Source organism: Capsicum annuum, chromosome 2, assembly GCF_002878395.1.
Source record: "Capsicum annuum cultivar UCD-10X-F1 chromosome 2, UCD10Xv1.1, whole genome shotgun sequence".
Classification (NCBI taxonomy): Eukaryota; Viridiplantae; Streptophyta; class Magnoliopsida; order Solanales; family Solanaceae; genus Capsicum; species Capsicum annuum.
In genome coordinates, this window is record NC_061112.1 from 138,253,014 (window position 1) to 138,278,898 (window position 25,885).

The 25,885-nt window shown below is 34.1% G+C and overlaps 6 protein-coding genes and 2 non-coding genes across 8 annotated transcripts; 2 read left to right on the forward strand and 6 right to left on the reverse strand.

Annotated features, from left to right (window-relative positions):
* Positions 1-7,557: 7,557 nt before the first annotated feature.
* LOC107859810 lies at positions 7,558-8,373 on the reverse strand. Its single transcript, XM_016704920.2, has one exon. It carries the CDS (start codon positions 8,371-8,373, stop codon positions 7,558-7,560), a length of 816 nt encoding a protein of 271 aa, XP_016560406.1.
* Positions 8,374-11,032: 2,659 nt separating this feature from the next.
* LOC107861296 lies at positions 11,033-12,382 on the reverse strand. The gene has a single exon (XM_016706639.2). It carries the CDS (start codon positions 12,011-12,013, stop codon positions 11,156-11,158), a length of 858 nt encoding a protein of 285 aa, XP_016562125.1. The 5' UTR covers positions 12,014-12,382; the 3' UTR covers positions 11,033-11,155.
* A 2,283-nt stretch (positions 12,383-14,665) lies between these two features.
* On the reverse strand, positions 14,666-15,520 carry LOC107858269. The gene has a single exon (XM_016702950.1). It carries the CDS (start codon positions 15,518-15,520, stop codon positions 14,666-14,668), a length of 855 nt encoding a protein of 284 aa, XP_016558436.1.
* Positions 15,521-16,994: 1,474 nt separating this feature from the next.
* LOC107859808 lies at positions 16,995-18,308 on the reverse strand. Its single transcript, XM_016704918.2, has one exon. It carries the CDS (start codon positions 17,996-17,998, stop codon positions 17,147-17,149), a length of 852 nt encoding a protein of 283 aa, XP_016560404.1. The 5' UTR covers positions 17,999-18,308; the 3' UTR covers positions 16,995-17,146.
* Positions 18,309-20,773: 2,465 nt separating this feature from the next.
* Positions 20,774-20,857, forward strand: TRNAL-CAA. The gene has a single exon. It is a non-coding gene; the product is annotated as a tRNA-Leu (tRNA).
* Positions 20,858-22,987: 2,130 nt separating this feature from the next.
* On the forward strand, positions 22,988-23,071 carry TRNAL-CAA. Its single transcript has one exon. It is a non-coding gene; the product is annotated as a tRNA-Leu (tRNA).
* A 91-nt stretch (positions 23,072-23,162) lies between these two features.
* LOC107859809 (stress-induced protein KIN1) lies at positions 23,163-24,120 on the reverse strand. Its single transcript, XM_016704919.2, has 3 exons — positions 23,966-24,120; positions 23,561-23,629; positions 23,163-23,473 (listed from the first exon to the last, which is right to left on the reverse strand). Exons 1-3 carry the CDS (start codon positions 24,020-24,022, stop codon positions 23,399-23,401), a joined length of 201 nt encoding a protein of 66 aa, XP_016560405.1. The 5' UTR covers positions 24,023-24,120; the 3' UTR covers positions 23,163-23,398.
* Positions 24,121-24,674: 554 nt separating this feature from the next.
* Positions 24,675-25,568, reverse strand: LOC107858268. The gene has a single exon (XM_016702949.2). The coding sequence runs from the start codon at positions 25,566-25,568 to the stop codon at positions 24,675-24,677; it is 894 nt and encodes a 297-aa protein (XP_016558435.1).
* Positions 25,569-25,885: the final 317 nt, after the last annotated feature.

The window sequence follows — 25,885 nt, forward strand, 5'->3', positions numbered from 1 at the left end:
AGCACCTTTTAAATATCTTTTCAAATAAGAAATCGGTTGATTTGAAGAAATTGCTTGAGCACCTTTTAAATATCTTTTCAAATACTTAATAGTTTGAGAAAGAAATAGTGGCAGAATGAAAGGCTTGACCAATTCTCACTTTGATTACTTGGTAGAAAAGAAATATGTGTTTGTCTTCTAGATTTGATAGGGTTAGGAGGTCAATGAATTATAAGATCACAAACGTGATCCATCTTTCTTTGTGTAGTGCATACAAACAGGTTACCTGAAAGTGAAAGAAGCTCAGTTGGGCAGTGTTTTACAACATACACAATACTTTTTGATCTCAAAGAACATTAATCCAACAAGTTTCAAGATTCTCAGCAGATTTAAGCATTTGCACACATGACTCTTTTGTTGGACGTATACCTCAAGATCAAGTGTGAAGCCGTTGAGATGTTTGAATTTATGTCAAAAATGTGATATACCAATTTCTATTGGGAGTCTATATTTAATGTCTTACAAACACCAATCATGTACTTGTTGCCTAAATCTATAGTTCATCGTGTCAGTTTACAAACACTAAAACTTGTTGTTTGAATCTTATTACCTTTGCATGTAAGCAAAATAGTTCAACTCCACCAATTGGAGTTTGACATACTTGGCTGACTAAATTTAATGCCAGTTATGATGGGAAATCTAAATAGTCTATAAATATTTGAGAGCATTTTATGTGTGAAGGGAGGATGATTGTTACATTGACAACATTTCTTGTGGAAAGGGAGAATGGTTGTGTTAGTATAAACTATTGCGGTTTATGTTATAGTAGTATATTTTTATCCCATATAAAACAATTTATTATATCTATATTTAATAAAATCTTTATTTAAATAGATCATTGTGTTAATATGCGTGCCTTTTGCTTATATAGTAGATAATTTTGTGTATGGAGTATTTTAACTCATGCACGGAAGATTAAAATTGCCGGTTCTTAAAAGTTATAAATTAATGTTCACAATCAAAGATGACATAGGAAAAACATCTTGATAATTGTAGCGCAAGATTAAATATAATTTGATCTTAATTATGAGAGTGGTAATATTTCAACTTCTCGTGGTAGTATATTTTGTATGTATTGAACGAACCAATTAGAGATGTTTGTTTATGTTCTAAATATTAATAAACAACTTCTCTAGTCCATTACATGTACTTGTACTCTTAATCTTGATATAATTATTATGATCTATTTGGTTTGATTTATTATTTTAATCTATTAAAAGATGAGACTATTTTATGAGTCAATATATTCCTAATAGATTGGATGATAACAAAATACTTAGTAATAATAATTAGTTGATAGAACCATGTCTTGAACTTGAGGTAGAAGACACCCCTTTATGGTTGCTTGTAAGTTTTTCACGTGAAAACTCTGCAGGTAGATTTTATATCTGTCATGTGACATAAGTTAAGCATTATAACTAAAGGATTAAATTTATCAATGAATTAAATTCTTCAGAATTAAATTTGTCAATGAATTATATTCATCAGAAATTTAATTTAATTGATTGGTGTCAGTAGTTCTAACCTGGAAAATTAAATAAGATGTAATGATAGATTTCAAAATTAAATTGAGGAGTGTAATTACAGATTTTTAGTGGAGGAATTTTTAATTTATTATAATATGATTATTTATTCTTACCGAATTAATATCATAATTGAAAGACTCAAATAAATTTGTGGTCCCTACAATGCTTGATTAACTAATATTTTTGAAAAAAAAAAAGAAATTTTATAAAAGTATTTTTTTTAATTATTGGTCTTCTATTAATAAGGAAAGAGTGAATTAAAAATCAAACATTATGGTTGCATTAAGGCCAAAAATATTTTGGCATTAAACCTGTAAGAAGGGCAAAAACGTTTTGCCTCTTTCTCTTTCCTTCTTTAGTAGAAATTGGTAATAAATAGGGTCTGATTTTTGAATGAAGTTTATCCTTTTTTTCTTAAAAATAATCACTTGCCACTCAACTGTTGATTGAAAAAGGTTAATTCAATTTTGGTAGAAAATTGTAGACCTGACAGGCAAGGCAAATAAGGCATTAAACGAATTATGTGAAAACTTCAACAAGTAGCTTTCTAATTTTCGTTTTTGATTATATTATCTAAACGTTATATAATTTAGATTGATCCTTGTTAATTGCTTCCGTTGTACATGTTCTAACAGGTTGTCGTATCGAGGAGTTAAAAGAATCTAAACAATCATTTTGTATTTTAGGGCTTGAGAATGTTTTGAACTCTGATGAGGCAAAGAAGGCAACCATGAAATATAAGAAATACATTCGTACAATAATGCTAGGATGGAGGTATTGCGATGCTGATAGGCCAAAGGTTGAAGAGGAGATACTAGATTGCCTTCAACCTAATACATGCCTTCAGGAATTGCACATCTTTTTTGTAACACTCTGCATTTTTGGGCTAAAATTTGAACCGTCATTCCTACGTGTGTAAATTCTCATTCAAAGATATGGATATGAATACATGTGTCATGATTATTTACCTAGTGTGTGAAGTGCTATTGAGGTAAAAAATGTTCATAGGAAGCACTTAGAGCAAAGTCGAGTTGAGAACACCAGTATCGATTTAGTTTAAGTATCTGATTCTACAAGGGTCAACTTTAAACGAATGTAATTCCTAGAATATAATGATCAGGTTTCCTACTATATATCAAATGAAAGATCTTTGAGTCTTCTTTCTAACACATGTAATTTCACCTTAATCCGATATCAGAGTAGGAAGTTATGCTCATTTTACTTCGGAGTGTTCGTCTGTCAATAAGGTGACGACTTGAGTGCTAAGCTGTCAATTAAGTGACGAGCTTTCAACCTCGTCGTCAACCTTAACCAGAAAAACACCTGAATCATTAAGAGAAGGTGATGACTAAGTTTATAAAGCCACCAACTAATTGATAAACTATCAACTAAGTCATCAACCTTAACCAACAAGTGTCCAAGTCCAGTTAGAGGTTGATGACTAAGTTGATAAGATAACAACTATAAGTCATTAACTGAAAATTTCTGTAATTTTTATTCTGTTTTCATGGGGTAATTTGGTCTTTTCCTCGCATCAAACTCCTCTTTCACGAATTAAAACCTCCAATACACGCTATTTTGCCCCATTCTCCATTAGTTATCACACATAAACCATTACTCTCTTCCAAGAATAAGAAATTCAAGCTTCGTTCCCCAAGAACTCCAGAATTCAAGTTTCAATTTCAAGTTTTATTCAAGAAGTCATCTAATTGAGGTATGTGGGGTATTCATCAATTTCAATTTCAAGCTTTCTTCAAGAAGTCATCTAATTGAGGTACGTGGGGTATTCATCAATGGGTTCCTTCCACCCATTGAGACCAAAAATCCCTTTTTCAATTTAAGTATGTATTTTATCCTATTTTAGAAAATTATCCATGCAACTTATGAATTTAATCCATGTTTTCTTAGTAATTTGATTTCAAGTCATGTCAACATGTTTTCCCCATAAAAATTAAATTATTTCGTGCTTTGAATTTCAACTACTCATGTCATATTCAATTGCTCCCATGTCAAATTATCACATATGAATTAAACCATGTGAAATTGTTATCCTCCCAAGTTTAATACATTCATATATTCAAATTCATGGACTTTATCAATTTAGTGACACATATTATATTTTGGGTCTTTGAATTTGGACTTTATGTTTCTATTTCAAGTGTTGCTATCGAATTTTGTAATCATTCAATGCTTGCGGGTGATGAACACCCGATACCTATGTATTTACTTACGTTTTAGACCTTCTAAGTAATAAGTCAGTCAACTCATGATTTTATAGTTATACTCAGTTTGTTATGACCATGATAAACACTATCAGTTTACATGTTTATGATTACTTCAGACTCTGCATGCACTGTTGTTTTCAAAATATCATAACCTGAGTTTATTAGTTATCAGTGCATGTACCAGTTAGTATTTCAGTGTCTTTCAATTGGGAGTAGGATTTGGCACCGAGAGGGAACTGTAGGTTCAGCGCATCCTACTTCCCAAAAACTACGTGCCACCGTAGGTTTAGGAACCTCGCAAGAGAGTATCCCCTTGCCCAATATGGGCTCAGTTTAGTGATCACTCCAGTTCAGGTTCTACTTCGATGGAAAGGATAGAACAACCCTCCTCAACGTGGGACATTGGACTCCATGATAACTCACATGGTTTATGTCAGTTACATGATAGCTCTTACAGTTTCAGTCAATCCTCCGTCAATCTCAATTCAGGTTTGCCTGACCAAGTGATCAGATTTCAGTATTTATTCAGTTAGTTTACAGACTATTTCAGTTATTGAGATATCAATTATTCAGTTATTCAGATCATGTCAGTACATGCTATACTTGGTCTTGCATTCTCAATTTTACATGTTCATGTTTTCATGCTCTACATCCATACATGATCCTCTGTTCAGTTTTACAGCATGTTCAGCTTACATGAGGTTTACATACAGTGATTCATGTTTCTATCGCTACCCAGCTTACAGAATTATTTTCGGCTCATGATTTATAAATCTCACTATATCTTACAATTTTCACGTATAGCCATGTTTTAAATGTTTGTTTCAGCAAATAACTTGCATCCTTAGTTTTAAAGCATGTTTTAAATATTTTCATGATTTAGTGTATGTCCTCATATACTTAGTACATTCCAAAGTACTGACCACATATATGCGTTTGGGGCTACATTCCTTCACGATGTAGGTACTATATGTAATCCACAGACCAGGGTCAGACATTTCTCAGCATTCAGCCAGCAGGTGATAAGTTCTCCTATTTTGGAAACTCCAGTCGGTTGTAGTTCATATACTGTATTGTTATTATTGTTATGTATTGATTTGTGGTAGTTGGAGGCATGTCCGAGCCACCTACAGTCAGTATAGTAGAGGCTTCATAGATATTCAGTCAGAGTCATGATATGTAATTCAAGTTCGTTTTATCATGTTGTAAACTTTATCAGTATTACATAGGGGTGGGCATTCGGTACTTCGGTTCGGATTTGGGTTTTTTATTTTGAATTTCGGTTATGAAATTAGGTGTACCAAAAATCGAACCGAATTAGTTCGGTTCGGTTTGGTTTATTTATATTTCGGTTCTGTTTTATTCGGTTTAATAATTTTGGTTTTTCAGTTTTGGACCTATTTAATGGGCTAAATTATATTTGTAAATCGAACTAGTTTAACTTTCTTACGTTAAAGAAAAATCAATATAAACTTGTAAAATTTTCTAGGTGACAAATAAGAATAATCACCTCCAATGCAAAAATTAGATAGAGGACTATATATTAACTTCCGGTTGCAAAAATTAATGAAAAAAAAATAACTTTTAGTTTGGATTGATGAATGTATTTAGATTTTGGGGCTTTGGGTTGTTGGCAGTAGTAGGTTGTAGCTAAAACCTAATAGCTTATGGCTTATATATTATAAATATTAAATAATAAATACATATTATATATATTAATATATATATATATATATATATATATATATATATATATATATAATAATTAAAAAAAGTATATATTAAAAATTTTGGTTTAAATCGAAAATCAAATTACGTTAACCTAAAAATGGAAAACTGAACCGAAATATCGAATTTATAAAAAAAAAAAAAACCAAAACCGAACCGAAAAACCAAAACCAAAAAACTGAAATAATTCGGTTCGGTTCGGTATTTTAGTTTTTTGGTATTTATGCCCACCCCTAGTATTACATTCATTCAGATTTTCTCATGATTATGTTTCCGCTCAACAAATTTAGTTTTTATTTACATTATAAATTAGTTGCTCAAGTAATATGCCTGATTAGCTCGGGATTACTTGTGGTTCTAAATACTGTGTTACGACTAGGGATTAATCTCGGATCGTGACATTTTTTTTACTGTGGTTTAGTATGTTATGCATCTGCATAAATTGTCTTGTTTTGCCATCGGTTGGGGATTTAAGGAAGGGGGGTTATTGATGATCGTTTTCGTAGAAGTTATGACAATGATGTATATCACACATTCCCAAACTAGAGATCCCGATAATTTCTGATATGCGTGGCCTAAAAGAGTGATAAATGGTGACTTTCCTTGCCTACCTCGTAGTAATAAGAAGTTGCCCCCAACTTATTGTCCTTGGATGACTTTCATATTTGTTTTCTCTCAAAAATTTGGAAATAAGTGGTTGTGGGGAAATTGTGGTTAGTTTCAGATAACTCATGTGCCTTCTATACTAATTGATCTTTTAAAGATATCAGTGAAGGATGAAGAAGATAAAAAGGTTAACCCAAAACTAGATTGGTATGTACTTTTTACTCTGTTAGGTATTACTTGTTCTCTTTCTCGTAATCCCATTCTATCTTCTTCTTTTTTCTAAGCAGTCCCATGAATGTTTTTTCCTTTACCTAGATTATCACACATTGAACATTTCGAAAGACTATTTTGAGAAAAGTTCTAGAATTCATTCCCCAAACCAAAGTGAATGCCATTTATATCCTAATTGGTTCTTCAAATTTATTTTATACCTTTATTGGATTTCATTCATAACATGTTTTTAACAATTCAAATGCTGCTTATGAAGATAACAAAGGCAAATGCACTCATTTTGTAGTAGTTCTCCATCCAGAGATATGGATGGATAGCATTCCAAGTTGGAGGCTAAACATTCATATTGCATATCTCAAATTTACCAAAAGTATTTGTGATCTAGAGGGGTAACTGAACTGATTGAGTGAATGTGGTTGAATTTTGAAAAATGGCAGTGGATTTTACTGCTTTTCTTGCTTGGGAGAGACAAAATTGAGATGAATAGTAAGCCCCAAGTAAGGTCATTTAATCATTTGAGATAAGAAGAGCATGTGTTTTGTAAATTGGCTCGTGCATATGGCCCAATGGCTTAATTGCTGCCTCGTTTTCAGGAGCTTGTGTTCCATTAATAGATTGACACTAAACATGTCTGGCTTGTTGGCCCTGTAGATTACAGATTCCATAATCGCACCGCAGGTCCACACCTAATTAACAAGGAAACTTACTGTACATATTTCTGAAACTGTTGTTTTCTAAGATACTCCAGATGAAATTGAAGATGCGTAAAAAAAGTAGTTTATAACTTTATATAGCTGTGCACGAGGGGCTCATTAAGTTATTTTCAGACAACTTTGTGCCAGATAAGGGGTAAATTAAGTTAGTGGATCAATTTTAGAAATACTGAAACACACTTAAAGAAAATGCATCTTATTATAGGCTTCTTGTTGGAAAATCCAAGCTCGAGCAAGTTAAAAAAGTCTTATTTAGGAACCTGCAACTGTCTTCCTAAGTTGTAACCCATGAGATGCATATCCAGATTGATGAAACATAGCTAGGTAGGGGCAGAAGGGAGTCAGATAACCCAGATAGAGAGAAAGATATACGAAGTTTTGAGTATAGTCTATTCAATTTCTGTAATATATATTTCTAACACAAGTACAAAATTATCCATGTACAAAATGCGGTAATACTATACAGTTAATGGAGATGGAACTTCCATATTAGCAGGAGAAAACATTCAGGAGCAAGCTTCTTGATCTAATCAGGCTCCTAAATCCTCCTTCCAGCCCCTTTTCAAAGCTGTCAAGTTGAGCCTCAAAAGTCTCCACTTTTGTTTCCAAGATCGTACTGTTTTCTAGGCCTTCATGTTCTGTTCTTCCATTGTGTATCAGTTTTGTAACCAATGACCATTTTGGCTGCTTCGGCTTCAAAAGTGGCACAGAAAAGAAGGACGAGAGCATTTGGAAGATTAAAATGCAAACTACATTGGCTTCCCTTAGTGCTCTAATCACTGCTATTGTCTCCTGATCTGCTTCCAGGAATGCTGCAGTGTAAGTCTCACAATGCACTTGCTTCAAAGCCAAGACTAATCTTTTGGTTTCCTTCTTCATTTTCTTGCTGAAGGTAGTGAATCTAGCAATTCCAGCTTCGGCACTGGCATCTCCTTTTCCTCTTCTGAGTGAGGACTGAAGAGCTCTTACATTTTCCTTATACTGAGAGACAAATTCCCTTGTAGTGCTACAAACATCAAGAATTGTTACTGATTTTTCCAATAACTCCTCAAACCATTTCGCGTGTTGGTGTTGGGAGAGTATCTGAAGAGTTTGACAAGAGTTAAGAAGATCATCCATGCACTTCTGTAACTCCTCCAACCTGAGCAAACCGTTACAAAATGTCTCTGCTGTTGGTACAACTGATGTCTCCAATCCACTGAGCTTATTGAGCACCTCTTCAACTCTCTGAGTTGTGGGGTGTGATCTAACGAGCAAACTGATTGATCGAAAGGGCTTGGTTTTTGAACAAGGAAGAGCAGCCATAGCTTTTTTGGTTTTACTTTCTTCTTTGTGAGAAGAGAGACTATATTTGGTGAGCAATGAGCATCAACTAAGGACGTTTATATAGGTCGGTATGCACCAAAAGGGGGACGCTGAGCTTGTGAATTGTAATGTGGCCATGTGGGTGTGCCTTTTAATGTGGTGAAATGATATACATTTGGCAAACAAAATCTCTAATAATTGTCATATCTGTAGCCTACACTGTCGTTGAATTAAAGAACTGTGTGACTTTGCCTTCATATGGGGCTTCAGTTACCGGTCATCTCACTCCTGGCAGCCAAGAGTTGCGCCATTGCTACAGGATGGCAATTAAGAATATGTCTACCATGTGGCTCCATTGACGCGGTATTCAATTTGCACACGAATGGCACATCGGCTCAGAAACTTCGTGGTTAATAATAAATTGTGAAGAGTGTAAACAGATGTGGTGCTAATTAAGAAGTATAAATGAAACAAAGTGGTATGGTTAATAAATTATAGCTGTGCACGAATGGCTTGTTCTTCTAATGTTCCCTGTCATCCACAGATAACATAAGGTGGACCTTTATACAACACGTTTTTGTTAATGCTAAATGTACTTTATCTTAACTTGCGTCAAACATTTTTTCCCTACTATCAGTTAGAAGTAGACAAGTTTTAGAGGTTTCTGGTGGAGGATATACTATGCTAGAGGTTGGTACTAGGCAGCTTCTATTTTCTTCCCTCTTAGCTGGAATGGAATTGATTTCTCGTCCTGCTGTCCTTATGAGAATTAGACAGTGGTAATAAGTTAGTCCAGCAGATGTTAAAGAAACAACATTGAACATTCATTTTTCCTAAATCAAATTGAATCCGCACCATATGCTATAAGATGAAAGAGATTCATTGATCACTAGGTCACACATTTGGGTCTCGCACATATATTTTGTTTTGTTACTACATCTACTTTATGTATGATTTATTTCCAAAATTATCCTTTATAAATATTGTATATACTAATACAATTTTATCATCATGAATTCTTAGCCAAGAACTTCAATATTGTGTTTCTAATAATTAGTGTTAAATAAAGATGATAATGATTTATTTGTATCCCCAAAAAAGATTATGGATATAAATACCCCTTAAAATAAACCAAACAAAAAGGGAGACGAATCTTGAGATTTCACAAATCACAAAAAAGAGATGGTGGTGTGGTTAAGAAGATAATGACGAATATAGTTTATTTAAGTGTGCACGAGTGGCACGTTGCGTTGATGTTTCCTCCATGTTTTCTACCAAGAGAATCTCGAAATTGATGCGTGTATTACATAAATAAGTTCTTAGTAATCCCTCTCTTTCAAAATAGTTGATTGACTTGGCATTCATCTTAAGCAAACATTTATTAGGTATTTCTATTATCAAATTAGCCTTATTACTTATATTTTGGAAAATATTATTTGAGTATATACACTTTATTTAATTAGTTAATTTAATCATAGAGATAGTATTGGAAGAACTTGATAATATTCTCTTCATTTCATAAAAGGAATAACTACATTAAAACTTTTTTTTTTTTTGAAATAAGACCAACTAAAATTGAGTAATTGTTTTGGTTTGCAAATCTTATTGCAAAAGCTTGAGTATCTTCCATTCTATTTGTATCCTACTGGAGAATCTGAAGTGAAATAGATTTCACTCAAAAGTATTTAATAAGTTGTTGGTTCTATCATAAAAATCGTTTTTTGCTTTTCTCAAGATTAATAAACAACTCTCTTGGGCACATGCAGGGAAAATTTCGAAAGTTATTGTCACGACCCGACCCAAGGTCCTGGCTGCGATGGGTATGCTGAACCACATAGGTCCGAGATACCCCTGTCACGTCCCAACCCACTAGTCGTATTGTCCGCTTTGGGCCCAAGCCCATACAACTTTAAAACTCATCACTAGGGAGTAAGACTCTCTTACTTATATACGCAGCATCCTCTTGTGTTTGATGTTTCCTGTGCTTTGCCGATGTGGAACTCCTTCCTAAATTGGGGTGTTACAGTTATTGATTATAACAACACTAAGAAGTCGAGCAGATAGGAATATTTTGAGAATACCCTATTACAGCTTTGGACTGCATCACCAAGTGTGAGGATTTTCATCTTTTACTTTTGTTCCTCCTACCGGACACGTTTCAGCTTCATCCAATTTAATATACACCCATATAGATATGTATAATTTGAACAAATAATGGAGGATAAAATATCAATAGCTTAAATAACACCTGGGATTTTTTTTAATCCCTCCCTAGGAGCTTTCACCTTTATTGGTCGCGCTTAGTGATTCGAGCTCAAAACCTTATGGTTGAAAGTGAGGACTAATTACACAAAGGACGCAACCTGTGAGGTCACATAGTTTTTAAGCAGTTTGTAGAAATCATTTATAAACTTACTGTATTAAAACTGTAGAACTCCCTGGAGTTAAGAAGATCAGATAATTTTTATGTTGTAGGCTCGCATATAAGTGGTTACCAGAAAAATGAGTATTCATTTGAACATGTATGTTATATTTATGAAGGAAATTAGTATAAACTAACTTGTTTATGCATATACTCAGTATGTTACGCATATGGTCTACCAGATTTTTGTGCCTTGAAAATTAGAAAGATAGACAAGAGAAAGACTAGGTTTGTCGGTATAACTTTGGTAAATGTATATATTTCTCTCAGTATATGTGTAATTACAAAATTGTATCTTTACATTGAGTTCATAAGCATATCCTACAAATATTTGGATGCTTATACGATGCAATACTATTTTCATTGGCAGGAAACCAGATTTAGTAATGTGCTCCTTGATCTAATCAAGCATCTAAAGATGTTGTCAAGACCATTCTCAATGCATTCAAAATGAGCTTCCACTGTTCCCAATTTGCTCTGCACAAATTGGATCTTCTCCACTTCATTAGGACCACACTTGGAAAGACTGCTTAATGCAACATCAGCGCTTTCTATCTCATTCACATTGTCTTGTTCTCCGCCCTTGTTAACGAATCTTGAAACCAAAGACCATTTGCTAACTGGCTTAGAATTCGGGGCTGACAAGAAAACCAACACCATTTGGAAAACTGAAATTCCTATTGTGGTGACTTCTCTTAGCATTCTGATAACAACTGAGACAAGTTGGTCATCAACTTCCATTACAGCAACAACCTCCTCGTGATCCATTTTCTTCAAAGATGTGACTAAGTTTTTGGCATCTTTTTTCATCTTCTTCCTGAACGAGGTGTAGTTGGTGATGCTCAAATCTCCCTTTCTCCTCCTCAACAAGGACTGAACATCTTTAACATTTTCTTTAAACTGTGACACAAGGTCCCTTGTTGTGCCACAAACATCGAGAAATCTCACGGATTTATCCAAGATTTCATCGACCCATTTCTTATTTTGGCACTGAGAAAGGGCTTGAAGTGTCTGAGGCAAGTTAAGAAGATCACCCATGCAATTATACACCTCCACCAAACCAAGTAGGCCATTGTAAACCGCTTCTGCAGTTGGTGAAGCAGACAACTCCCAAGTTTTGAGCTTGTTGAGCTCCTCTTCAATTATCTGGGTAGCTGGATGTGATCTGCTTGGCAAACTGATGGATCTGTTATTGGATTTCGAAGAGAAACTTGCCATTTTTACTCTTAATTTCCTTCTACTTGGATTTGGGGATGATCAAATGGCTTTGAAACTCACCCTATTTATACCAAAGTTGTATAGAAAGGGAAAAGAAGCAGAGTTCGGTGACAAGAGAATGGGCGAGTTCGGTGAGCTTGTTATGCTTCAAAAACACAATTTTTTAAATATTGTTGTGTTCTAGAGGTTGCCACTTTGCATTAGCCTATTGCTTCTTATTGATGAAAGATGTCTCAGCAAATACGTGGCTTTTTAATGTTGTTTTGGTTGGAGGACCCATAGTTTGTCAATGGCCAGTAACAGCAAAGCTACATTATTAAATTCAGATGAAGATCTGTTATTGGAGATTTTTTATAGTTCTTTTTCCAATAAGAACTTTAATAAAGAAAGACTATATATTGAAGGGATAAGGGAACTCGAGTGCTACTGTGGCAAAGGTGATAATAATATTACACGTATGGCTTGTTGGTTACCTTCCTCACATGAAAACAGGATGACCCATAAAAATGTGATTAGTATTTTCTAGAAAAATCTTCTTATTTTATATGACCTGTTATAAATCAAACGGGAGAGCCATCACTCTGAGTCGCGACTTCACGCGTAGATTTCATGGCTGGGCCCAGTTGGTCACTAGCCGGCACCCCTCTTGGATCCAGGCCACCACTCCGAGTTGCGGCTCCACGCGTAGATCAATCCTGCCAATATTTATTTATATAAATCAGCCTCGTTGGTCACTACTACTAGCACACCACTCCAAGTAATATAATAATATTATAACAACCTAGTTGGTCACTACTACTAGCACAGAGTGCCACCACTCAAAGTAACGGTCCAAAGCGAGTGCCACCACTCAAAGTAACGGTCCAAAGCCATCACTTCGAGTAATGGTCCACGCGTGGGACTCTCAACAAACAAGAGCACCAATGTTATAAACCAAATGGGAGATCCCAACCCAAAAGACTAATTTGATGGGTGGGAGAACCCATTTGGTCTATATACCCATTAACATTTTCTATTTTTCCAATGTGAGATAATTGGTTCATATCATCGCCACTGTAATTACTGTTTACTAGGCTATAACTCTGATTAATATATGATTGCATCGTAGGCGATCCATTAACCTAGTTGACCTGTTACATTATTTGTGCAACAAAATCCAATCATATGCTTATTTATTTAATTGATCTAGTTATGAGATGGCATGACAGGATGATCTAGAAGAAGGCACGAGTAAATACAAGGCTCCCTTCCTCCCGGGCATTGCGCCAGTACAACTACCTCATTTGTTAGTTTTATTTCAACAATTTTGTCTGCAAGTACATGCCTATCTGAGGTTGTCTTAGCTGGAGGAGTGAGATTCTTCAACACCAGAAGGAGACAGCAATATGATTATATAAATAAATCATCTGCTCATAATGGAGATTAATGTTAATGAAATACTACTAACTTTTTAATTGTACACGAATGGAAGGTTGGATTTGTGTGTCCATATAAATATACATTGTCTGATCTGGAGAATACAACCCTCTTCTTTATAGATGTGTCATCGTGGTAAATCAACAATTCAGTTTGTTTGTCTTTTTTTTTAAATTATTAAGTAGGTGTGGTTATTGTTTATTTATAGGATTACACTCGAGTAGTTTATGAACCATACACGATTTAATTTCTAATAGCAGATGCTTTATTATAATTGTATCCCGTTTTGTGATGAAATACTCCTAGCTAAGAACTTTGATTTCTTCCTGATACTTTAATTTGATATTGATAAAGACAGATTTTGATATGGTTTATTTGTATTAGCCCAAAAGAAAAATGGAAAAATACCCTTTTTAAAACCCCAACAGAAAGGAAGAAAAATGGATCAGCATTTCAAGGATTTGAGATGTAATTAAATAGGAGAAAAATCTCACTAATCAATAAAGGAGATTCAGTGGTTAAGATGATAGAGACAAATAATATTGTTTTACTAGTTAGATGTGCACGAGTGGCTTGTCATATTGATGTTTCCTAGCTAGCTCCGTGATGTCTACCAAGAGAATCCTCATAAATTAATGCTTAAATACAGCTAATACCTTATAGTCCAATAGACCAGTCCTACCGATCATGTTCATGATATTAAATATTATAGGTTGAATCAGTTGATTACCTTAAAGAAATTACTGAATTAATTGGAAGGTTAGGACTAAGGAGATCCCAAGTTAAGTAATTCGTCATCATGAGATCATCATCTCCATGGCACTTTACTTGAACTTGTAACATTAAGTGCCTTGGTCATTTTTAATTAAGGTACCTTTGTTATTAGGTTTATTGACAAATCATGAAGAGTACTAGTGGAATTCATGGCTTGAAATCGTTGTTTGCTAGAAACTTATGTACTTGAAATATCTCTGCTATATGTGAAGGAACAGCAAAGTATTAACTTGGTTCATTCAGATGAATTTCGTGGATTTAACTAAAGAATATATTTAAGTTCATTGCCAGATTTTTATTTGATAAAAACAGAAAAGAGAGACACAGTTTGTAAGTATAACTTTGATAAAGGTATTTATACATATCAATCTGTATATGTGTAATTACAAAATTTGTTTCTTCACAAGGCTTTCATAAGCAAATCCTACAATATTCGGATGCTTATGCGATACAAGACTATGTTCATTGGCAGGAGGCAACATTTAGTAGTGTGCTTCTTGACCTGATCAAACATCTAAAGATGTTGTCCAGACCATTCTCAATGCATTCAAAATGAGCTTCCAGATTTTCCAACCTGCTCTTCACAAACTGGATCTCCACAACTTCATTAGGACCACACTTGAATAAGCTGCTTAATGCAACATCAACACTTTCTATTTCATTTACATCGTCTTGATCGCCCTTGTTAATCAATCTTGAAACCAAAGACCATTTGCTAATTGGCCTAGAATTTGGGGCTGACAAGAAAACCAACACCATTTGAAAAACTGAAATTCCCATTGTGGCAACTTCTCTTAGCACTCTGATAACAGCTGAGAAAAGTTGATCATCAACTTCCATTACAGCAACTACTTCCTCATGATCCATTCTCTTCAAAGCTGTAATTAAACTTTTGGCTTCTTTCTTCATCTTTTTCCTGAATGTGCTGTAGTTGTTTGTGCTCAAATCTTCTTTTCTCCTCCTCAATAAGGACTGAACCTCCTTAACAATTTCCTTAAACTGTGACACTAGGTCCCTTGTTGTGCCACAAACATCAAGAAATCTCACAGATTTATCCAAGATTTCATCGACCCATTTCCTATTTTGACACTGAGAAAGGGCTTGAAGTGTCAGGGGCAAGTTTAAAAGATCAACCATGCGCTTATGCACCTCCCCCAAACCAATTAGACCATTGTGAACAGCTTCTGCAGTTGGTGAAGCAGAGAACTCCCAAGTTTTGAGCTTGTTGAGCTCCTCTTCAATTATCTGAGTAGCTGGATGTGATCTGCTTGGCAAACTGATGGATCTGTTATTGGTTTTTGATGAAAAACTTGCCATTTTTTTCATCTGTTTTTCTCTTTTGGAGATGAATAAATACCTTCAAAACTCAATCTTATTATACCAAAACTCTACAGAAAGCGACAGCATGTAGAATAATCCTCTAATATAGCGTTGGGATTGCCATATGACACAGTGTGGGCATTCCCTAAGAATTCGGTGAGCTTGTTCTGCTTCAACAACAACAACTAAAAAAAAACATTAATAATTAGTGATTTTTTAATTGTCGTCTTCCAGAGGTTGCAACTTGGCGTTACCTTATTGCTTCTAAGTGGATGAAAGATGTCTCATCAGCACATACGTGGCTTGTTGATGTTGTTTTTGGTTGGAAGAGCTTCACTTTGTCAATTGGTAACAGCAAAGCGCCATGATTAAATTGACATGATGACCTTTTATGGAAGATTCTCGTACGACTTTTTCAACAAAAAAAAAGATTTTATTGAAGGATAAAGTAACTCGAATGCTGCTGTGGCAAAGGTAACAGTGCTATTGAATTTGTACACGTATGATTTGTTGGTCACCTTTCACATACAGGACGAGCCTTAGAAATGTTCGTTACGGTGGTATAAAAACTGACTTGCATATATCTGTTTGAGCATTATATTACTCCTATATATTTGCTTTTTTTTTTTTTCAGTGTGTGTAATGAATAACGTTTATTTATCAAAACTTAGATATGTGATTGCACCGTAGGCATTCCCAAATTCACCTAATGGACCTGATACATTTGTCCAACAAAATCCAATCATTTGTTATTTATTAATACTCATTCTTGTAGTTATGTGACCGGTAATAGGTGCCCTCTTAATTTCCTCCGGGGCATTGCGCCATAACAGCCACCTTCCTCTTTCATTTGTTAGCTATTTTTAATATTGTTTTTCTACAAGTACTTTGTCTGTATGAACATGGCTTTCTGAGGTTGTCTTAGCTGGACGAGTGGATCTCTTTCAATACCATAAGGAGATAGCACCAATAATGAAGCAATTGTTTAATTGTGCACGAATGGAAGGATGGATTTGTGTGCCCATCATAATTAATCTAATTCAGTAACCCACAGAAGTTGTCTAATCTGGAGATTTCATTAATCAATAAAGAGATTCAGTGGTTAAGAAGATAGAGACTGAATAATAATGTTTTAGTTGGGTGTGCACGAGTGGCCTGTTGCGTTGATGCTTCCTTGATCCGAGTAGAATTTCTAGGATTTGACAGAACATGTTTTAAGGCATCCATACTGGAGTACCTGGTAAGTTGCTGCCATGTGACCTGAAGGTCACAGGTTCAAGCCGTGCAAACAACCTCTTGCAGAAATGCAAGGTAAAATTTCGTATAATAAATTCTTGTGGTTCGGTCCTTCCCTAGTCCCCACGCATAGCGAGAGTTTTAGTGCACCGGACAACCATTTTACGTTTAAGGCTTCGTTTTTCTTTGGTTGAACTTAGAAAAATTGACAAGAGAGAAAAAGAGGCACAGCTTGTGAGTACTATAACTTTGATATAGCTATATAGTAAATTTCTCTGTATGGATGTACTTACAAAATTGTTTCTTTTTACACGGATTTCATAAGCATATCCTACAAATATTTGGATATGCTTATGCAATACAATACAGGACAATAGTATGGAATTTTCATTGGCAAGAGACAACATTTAGCAGTGTGCTCCTTGATCTAATCAAGCATCTAAAGATGTTGTCTAGGCCATTTTCAATGCATTCAAAATGAGCTTCCACTGTTTCCAATTTGCTCTGCACAAATTGGATCTTCTCCATTTCATTAGGACCGCACTTGGAAAGGCTGCTTAATGCAACATCAACACTTTCTATCTCATTAACATTGTCTTGATACCCCTTGTTAATCAATCTTGATACCAAAGACCATTTGCTAATTGGCCTAGAAATTGGGGCTGACAAAAAGACCAACACCATTTGGAAAACTGAAATTCCTATTGTGGTGACTTCTCTTAGCACTCTGATGACAACTGAGACAAGTTGATCGACTTCCATTACAGCAACCACCTCCTCATGATCCAATTTCTTTAAAGCTGAAACGAAGTTTTTGGCATCTTTTTTCATTTTCTTTCTAAATGAGGTGTAGCTGGTGATGCTCAAATCTCCCTTTCTCCTCCTCAATAAGGACTGAACATCTTTAATATTTTCCTTAAACTGTGACACGAGGTCTCTTGTAGTGCCACAAATATCAAGAAATCTCACAGATTTATCCAAGATTTCATCGACCCATCTCTTATTTTGGCACTCTGAAAGGGCTTGAAGTGTCAGGGGCAAGTTTAAAACATCACCCATGCACTTACACACCTCCCCCAAACCAACTACACCATTATAAACAACTTCTGCAGTAGGTGAAGCTGAGAACTCCCAAGTCTTGAGCTTGTTGAGCTCCTCTTCAATATTCTGAAATGCTGGATGGGATCTGCTTGGCAAACTGATGGATCTGTTATTGGTTTTTGATGAAGAAGTTGCCATCTTTTTTTTTCTCTTTTTTCCTTTGCTTCTACTTGGGATTCAAAAGTTTGGGGATGATCCAATGCCTTTGAAGCTGATCCTATTTATACCAAAGTTGTACAGAAAGCGACAGAGTAGTCTTACTTTTTAGATAGGCATGTGACAAGAGAATGGGCATTCCCTAAGAGTTGGGTGAGCTTGTTGTGCTGCATGAAAACAAAAGTTTAATCATTGGCCATTCTTTTCATTATGTTGTTTGTCTTCAAAAGGTTGCCACATTGCATTACCTTATTGCTTCTGCGTGATGAAGAAAGATGCCTCAGCATATACGTGGCTTCTTAATGTTGTCTTGATTGGAGGAGTCACAGTTTGTCAAGTGGCCAACCGCATAGCGCCATTATTTTATTGACATCAAGATTTTTGTGGGAGATTTTATTTTCTCTTGATGCTTTTTTCAAAAAAGGTATTTTTTTAAGAGATGTTTCAATTTGTTTGTTCAATTTCATAAATTAAGAGTGATTTACTTTTTCTTTGTCATATTACTATGAATTAAATTTAAAGTTTCAAAGCATCATTATTAAGATTAACTTACTAAAATATATCTTCAAAATTAAAATTCTCTTAAGAAATATGTCAAGTCAACATGAATTGTAAAAAAAATTGGACCCACTTAAATTTTTAGAAATGGAGATTCATATTGAAGGGAGGAACACGAGTGTTGCAATTGTGGCGAGGTGAATATTACAATTGGAACACGTAAGGATTATTGGTTACCTTCCTCTTTTATAGTATTTTTGTAAGCCTAATGACTTCTAATCAATTATGAAAGATAATTGCCCAGGTTTAGCCACGACATACAGATGAGATTATTTTTATAGTCGTTCATGATTATTTTAAATCGAAGGAAATCGACTTTAAAGATTCCAATCTACTTACAAGAAATAAACTCATTGAGATTTAAAGAAGTAACATAACAATGGTTAATGAATTGTGAATATATTGTGTCTAGTTAAATAAAGGAATTGAAGAGATTACGCACCCAGATCAATAAACTATATAGGGCACATTTTAAGTCACAACAAATATATTAGCTAACTCAAATAGTTTATTGCTCCAAATTCCTAAGGTATTAATTGTTTTGAGTGTAAGACAAATATGATGGGCATATGAGTATCACAATGTGGGCATCAAGCTGAGGTGCTACGCTCTTAATTGTTTTGGTTTGGATCGAATCATTTTGAAGTAGATTTATACATTTTTTTTTTTATATATGTTCCCTTCCGATTTGAGCTTCAAACCCGAGGTTTACCTTTTCTCCTTTCAACTTGAGATTCAATTCGGTCCAAGGTTTATTTTTACTTTTCAATTTGAGCTTCAGTTCAACGTACTGAGGTTTACTACACTTTGAAGTAGTGATGAGCTCTTGTCTGTCTCCATGAAGAATGCAATGCATAGACTTGCTAGCTATAAGCATGAACAGACAAAACATTTAACATAACAATAATGTTGAATGAGTTGAATCTGTGCCAATGCAAGAAGCAGTCGTATAAGTAAATTAATGTCTATTCAAAGAACCTATAACCAAGACAAGTACACATCATGTACTGATCATGTTATACATGCATGGGAATTTAATGTTGAAGTGATGAATTGACCATGCACGAATACCTGGTGTGGGTAGTGGGGAATGGTGGAGCCTCAATCTTTCGTCTTTTCATATAATTACAACCAACCAAAAATTTTATATGAATTTGATCCAGATTTTTATTTAGGGAGTAACAATGTGTTTTGAGGTAAGTTAACGGGTTCCAACAAGCCATTCGGCCGCTTTCAATAATTACATACATATACCTACATATTGAATAATTTTACATGAAGTTGGCTTTTAGTTAACTCCATTCTCTAAAATTCTTTTATGTTGTCAATAAACATAATTTAAATTTTTATAGAACCATTCTTAAGCATATGTACGTGCAAAATGTCTTAACATTTGGTTTTAAGGAGAAAGCAATGAGTTGGTTGTTTCCAAAGAATTTTATTACATGGGCCTTTAGTGACATAATGTAACATGGACATTACACTGAAACATCACATTCTCAGCTCTCATGACAAATACTATAAAATATGGGCTTAGATTGGCCCAACTATTAATTTCTATTAAGAGGCCAGGTACATTGAACTTGTATTCAAAAATGTTCAACTCGATTCTCCTGCTAAAATTAGTATAAACAACGTATATTTTCATTAGTTTGAAGCTTAATTACAAAAATTTTCGATATTTTGTATTATTATTGAAAATTTCATTTTGAGTCTGTCGAGATACATAATTAGTTTTAGATACATTCAATGAAAATGCATTTTTTTTCTTTGTAAAGATACATAATTAGCTCCCGGTACTTTTTTTTTTTTTTTTTTTCTGATTTTGAGTCTGCCAAAATACACAATACATCCGAAGAGACATTTTTTTCTTTGTGAAGACACATAATTAGCTTCCGATATATTTTTTTCAATTTTGGGTCTGTCGATCTACATAATTAGCTCTTAATACATCCAACGAAGATATATACTTAGTTGATATTTTTATAATTATTTTGTAAGGGGGGAGATTTTTGTAAATATGATAAGTTAAAGATGTATATTTATGTTATTTTTTCCCTAAAACGCAAACAAAATCTTCAACGTCACCATTCCACTCAATTGTCTATTCTTTTCTAGCTCTTTGTTTAATTTTTCATTGTTGTTGTTTATTTAGTGAGTCATTGATATATAATTAAAATGAAAACTCAAGCATGGAATGTCAGGATGGCCGAGTGGTCTAAGGCGCCAGACTCAAGTTCTGGTCTTCGTAAGAGGGCGTGGGTTCAAATCCCACTTCTGACATTTAATTTTTTCTTATTTTCTACTTAAAAATCACATATTCACAACTTAACTTAATCTCATATCATTAAGACACATTTGAATAATATAAACACATTCCATTGAGGAAAATAATTTATTTTCTCATTTATACCAACTACTAGTATATTTTTTCAATTAACAAGAATTTATTTATGCTAGACCCATTATTTGGAAATACACTGGACCCACTGTGTACGCCGGGTATAATATTGTTGTTGCTTGTAATCTCCTTTTTTTGGGACGGTGCCATCAGCCATGTGAGTGAATTAATCGAGAATTAAGTTAATTGAGAAGAATTAGACAAGACCAACAGAAGATAAATTGGTATAAATGACAAGACAACATTCATGTTATTGTCTCAAATTAATTGTTACTTGATCCATTTGATAATCATGTGTATCTTTTAATTCTTTCATGCTCGATAAATGAGTGTCATCGTAGTCTTTATTTGAAAACAACATATGGAGGTTTGAATTATTAGTACATTAAAATATTATTTCTTCTATTTCATCTTTTCTCAGTGCAGCAAGTAACTACTGAAATCGAGAAGATTCTAGAATATAAAAAACTATGAACCACGATCTACTATGATCCCTTGTATACAAACAATTTGGTGCGAACCAACAGCTTGGAGAAAAGCTTCTTTTTTTAAAAAAAAAAAAAAAAAAAGAAAAGGGAGAAGCACGAGCATTGAATTGAATACACTTAAGAATATGCTGCATTAAATAAAATGAGTAATTTTTTGATTAAAATTTAGTCCACTAATACAATATTTAGTTGCATAATTTAAATTTAATTTCACTTAATACATGAATAACTTATACATCGTAGAATGTATTATGTTATATTTAGAAAACCATGTGATTACTTATACATGATTTAATAACACATGAATAAGAGAATTAAGTAACTTAACTATCCCTCAATCATTTTTATTAAATTTCTCTTTTAGTTCCATTTTAAATCTAATCTCTACAAATTTAATCATTATGCTACATTTAATTTGCCAAATTCCTTTTGCTTTGCTTATGTGAATCAATTGCTTAAATATCATTTTCTCTCATATATTGGTTGATAGCTTCAAAGGTGAACAACATTTATGCTATTCTGTAATTGTTCAATTTACGGGCAAATCAATTTAAATAGGAAAAATTATTTTCAAGTAAATATATAATTTGAAAATCCAAAACTATATTATCAGTAGTCTATGTTGCTCTTATATAGTGTGCTTCACATTTTTTTATTCTAATTTTTTTTGTATAATATTGCAATTATTTGTTATTTTAAATTTTTCTTGATCAAATAGACTCAATTTAATAATAAAATATAATAAATGATCAACTAAACAGAGTGAGAATTATTATTTATATTTTAGTTTTTTTATAAGATCGCGCAAAAGGTGAGAAATTTGATCAGTTAAATGAAGTAGAAGATCTCACAAAAATTTAAGGGTATAATTGTGAAGAAAATTTTGTAGAATTTTAAATTCAAACACAATACATGATATATCTAATTTTTAAACAATGAACCAACCACTTGATAAAAAAATAATCCAAACAATATAATCCCTACATTACTAATCTTTGCATTGTTAGTTATGTTTGTATTAGTACTGGTGAGATATTTCTTGTTTAGTATTTGATTTGGTGTATTAAAAATAACATGCATTACATAAATTTTTTATAAAAATACTCTCCACAAATATGGTGGAAAGGACGTTTAAAAGGTTTTAAGGGACAATTTTGTCTTCAATCATACTAGTGTATGCATTAAAACCATTGTACTATTAATACCATAAATTTTGAATTATTAATAATACACACTGGGTTAGTAGCATAGTTGACTGATGTTCCGATGCCCTGTTATAAATTTTTAGTGTTTGGGGTGTAAACAATTTTTATTGGTCTAACGTGATTTTTGAGTGAAACTTATTTATAAATGACCTCCTTTAGTAAATCTGATTAAGCCTGAAATGTCAAATTATTCTATTAGCAATATACGATAGAGCTCATTAGTAACACAAAAAATATACCAGTCCATTTTACTTTATTTTAATACTCTCTACCAAACAAAGCTTATATTTTAATTAACAAGAGAAAGAAGGCCAAGTTGGTCAGGATGGCCGAGTGGTCTAAGGCGCCAGACTCAAGTTCTGGTCCTCGTGAGAGGGCGTGGGTTCAAATCCCACTTCTGACAGACTTGCTCTTTTTTAACTATATCATACTATCTCACGCAGACCTTAAAAAATTAACTATTATAATGTGATCCAGAAATGCAAAGTAGGAAATTAGAAAGAACCAAACAATGGTAATATTATTTATTAGAGTAGTAAAGAGAGCTGTGACAATGAAACCTCCTTACACAGCTTCTTCTTTAATTCAGAAACAAAAAAACTCAACAATACTTAATCCTAATAAACAACAAAAATTGCTTGCTTCCCTAATTTGAATGAGAAAAATTATAACAAAAACTCCAAGCTTTTGAAGGGGAAAAAAAAGAGCCCATTTAGTCGAAAATAGAAATTTATTTGTTCATGCCAGTGGCGTTTTTAACTGCATCAGTCGCCTGTTGCGCCTTGGCCTGCACTTGCTGCCCGGCCTATAAATAGTGTCAACCAAATACAACACATTACTTATCTTTATCTTATTCAAAAGATGTCTATATTAATATCAATGACCAAATTACCTCCTGCACTGATTCTTTGGCAGACTGTGCAGCATTGGCGGCCCTGTCCATCATCTGGTTACCCTTTTCCTGATGCATATATAACAATTTATCACGTGTTATCAGGGGCAGAGTTACATAGTCGGAATAGAATGATTCCGCTTGTGTGAAAATCATACTGTGTATATAAGATAAAAATAGTTTTGTTTGTATATACATAAATTACTCTATTCCTTCGACATAAAGGAAACTCTTAGTGTGGCCACAACAATGATCCAAGAATTGCTTTATGTTGCTTGTACGAGTCCTATATGTGTTGTCATTGCATTTTTTTCCAAAACCATTTATTAGAATTTCGGGTTTCGTCAATGATCTGCGAGCATGCTTAAGGAAAAGTGAATGTACAAGTAATAGCGTGTAAATTACCTGAGCTTGGCCCTTGGTCTGGCCAGCTTGGTAGCTCAAGTTCTGTGAGTTATCCATGATGTTGATATTAAAATTAAGTAGTATTACAGACGGTGAGAAATCAAACTATTTGTTGAAGAACTTAAGAATTGCTTGTTAATGTTTTGTTTGATGAAAACTTCGGTATTTATAGATCTTGAAACCCATTCATTGCTTGACATTTGTTAATCTTGGTTGAAGGGTAGAACCATTCTAGGCCTCAATATGAGGGAAGCAGTTGAGAAAAGTTAGCCTTATAATGAAAAAACTTAAAGTCAAGAAGAATAGGTCTCATTATCATTTGGCACTTCAGAACTGTTTTCTTATGGTGCTTCTTTAATAAGGTCATTCATAGGTGATAACATTAATCATACTTCAATAATAGTTAGAATTAATTGGCACAAGTCACTCAATTAAAGAAATTGCACGAGTTACCTTCAGTATTATTGTCGCCCATTGTCAAAATTGATTTCACTGTAGATTAGTTCGCGGCCTTTAATTCGTCATATAGTATGGTATGGTAATTGAATCAAAATAAACGGACTACAAAGGTCTAATAAAATAATGAGACGAAGGAATGATTGAACTTTTGCTTTGCATATTCACTTCCAAATGTTACAAAATTGGTTTCAAGAATAGGCATATCCTTACAAAAATGTATGCCTTGGACATTACTAATGTACAATATCTTCTAAGGAGTCAGGATATTAAGAAGGCAGACTCTGTTTCTGATCAATAGCCTAGACAAGCACTCTGTGCCAGCCTCAATAGCCTGCAGACCGGTATTTAATGTCTTCAATTTTCTCTGAATCATAGGTACATCAACTTTAAAATCACTGTTGTGAAGGTAAGAACAAAGAGCAAAATCAACGCATTCAACGTCATTGATTGTCCTTTTATCTCCCTTACAAGCCACTGATTTTGTGACAAGCATCTTTGATATCAATGACCACCCGTTTTTCTTCGCCTTTGAAGCTGGCGAGGACAAGAAATAAAGTTGGGATCTTAGGACTGAGATTGTCAAGGCAGATACTTGTCTTAGTACTGCAAGTAGGTTAGATAACGATTGATCTGAATCAACTTGAGTAGACGATTCTATCTTGTTTTCTACTTGTTTTAGTGCTTTGAGGCTCTTGGCTATATCCTTCTTCACTTTCTTTCTTAAACTAATATAGGCATTGAAGGAACTTTGCATGCTTGAATCTCCTACTTTTCTCCTCAATGCTGATAGAAGATCCTGCACGTGTTCTTTCATCATCAAGACTAGTTCCCTCGTCATGCCACATGAGTCTATTAATCCAACAGAGACCTCAAGAGCTTCCTCTGATAATCGTCCCATTTGATGTTTGAGGAGAACTTGTTGAATTGTTGGGGACTTGAGAAGGTCTTGAACACAATTATACAACTCCGCTAGACCTACAAGGCCTTCTTGAATGGTGTTCAAACCAATTAGAGGGGTTGTTGTTGAAGAAAATGATGAGGATTCCCATGTTTTGAGCCTGTTTAGCTCAATCTCAACTCTAAGATACTCCGGCTGTGAACGAGAAGGAAAACTAGTGGACCTAGCGTGACTCGAATTAGCCATCTCTATGTGTTACTATTAGCTGATGCTGAAAGAAACTCAGTGAATGCTAGAGAATGATGCTTGCCTCTACTTATATCTTTGTGTCATTGTGGATCTTTCTAATTTTTTCAATGATTGTAATTATGTCTTTTGGTGCAGCCAACAGCCGGCAACCTATAATTGATTTATTTCTTGGTCTAAAATCGGTTAAATTAGGCTCTAGTCCCTTTCTCCAATAGTGATTCTCATATTGAAATAGTTATATTGTTGCCGCCCCAATCATTATGTGAAACCGGCCTCACTGCCTGAGTTGAAATTAGTACAATGGCATCTAGTAG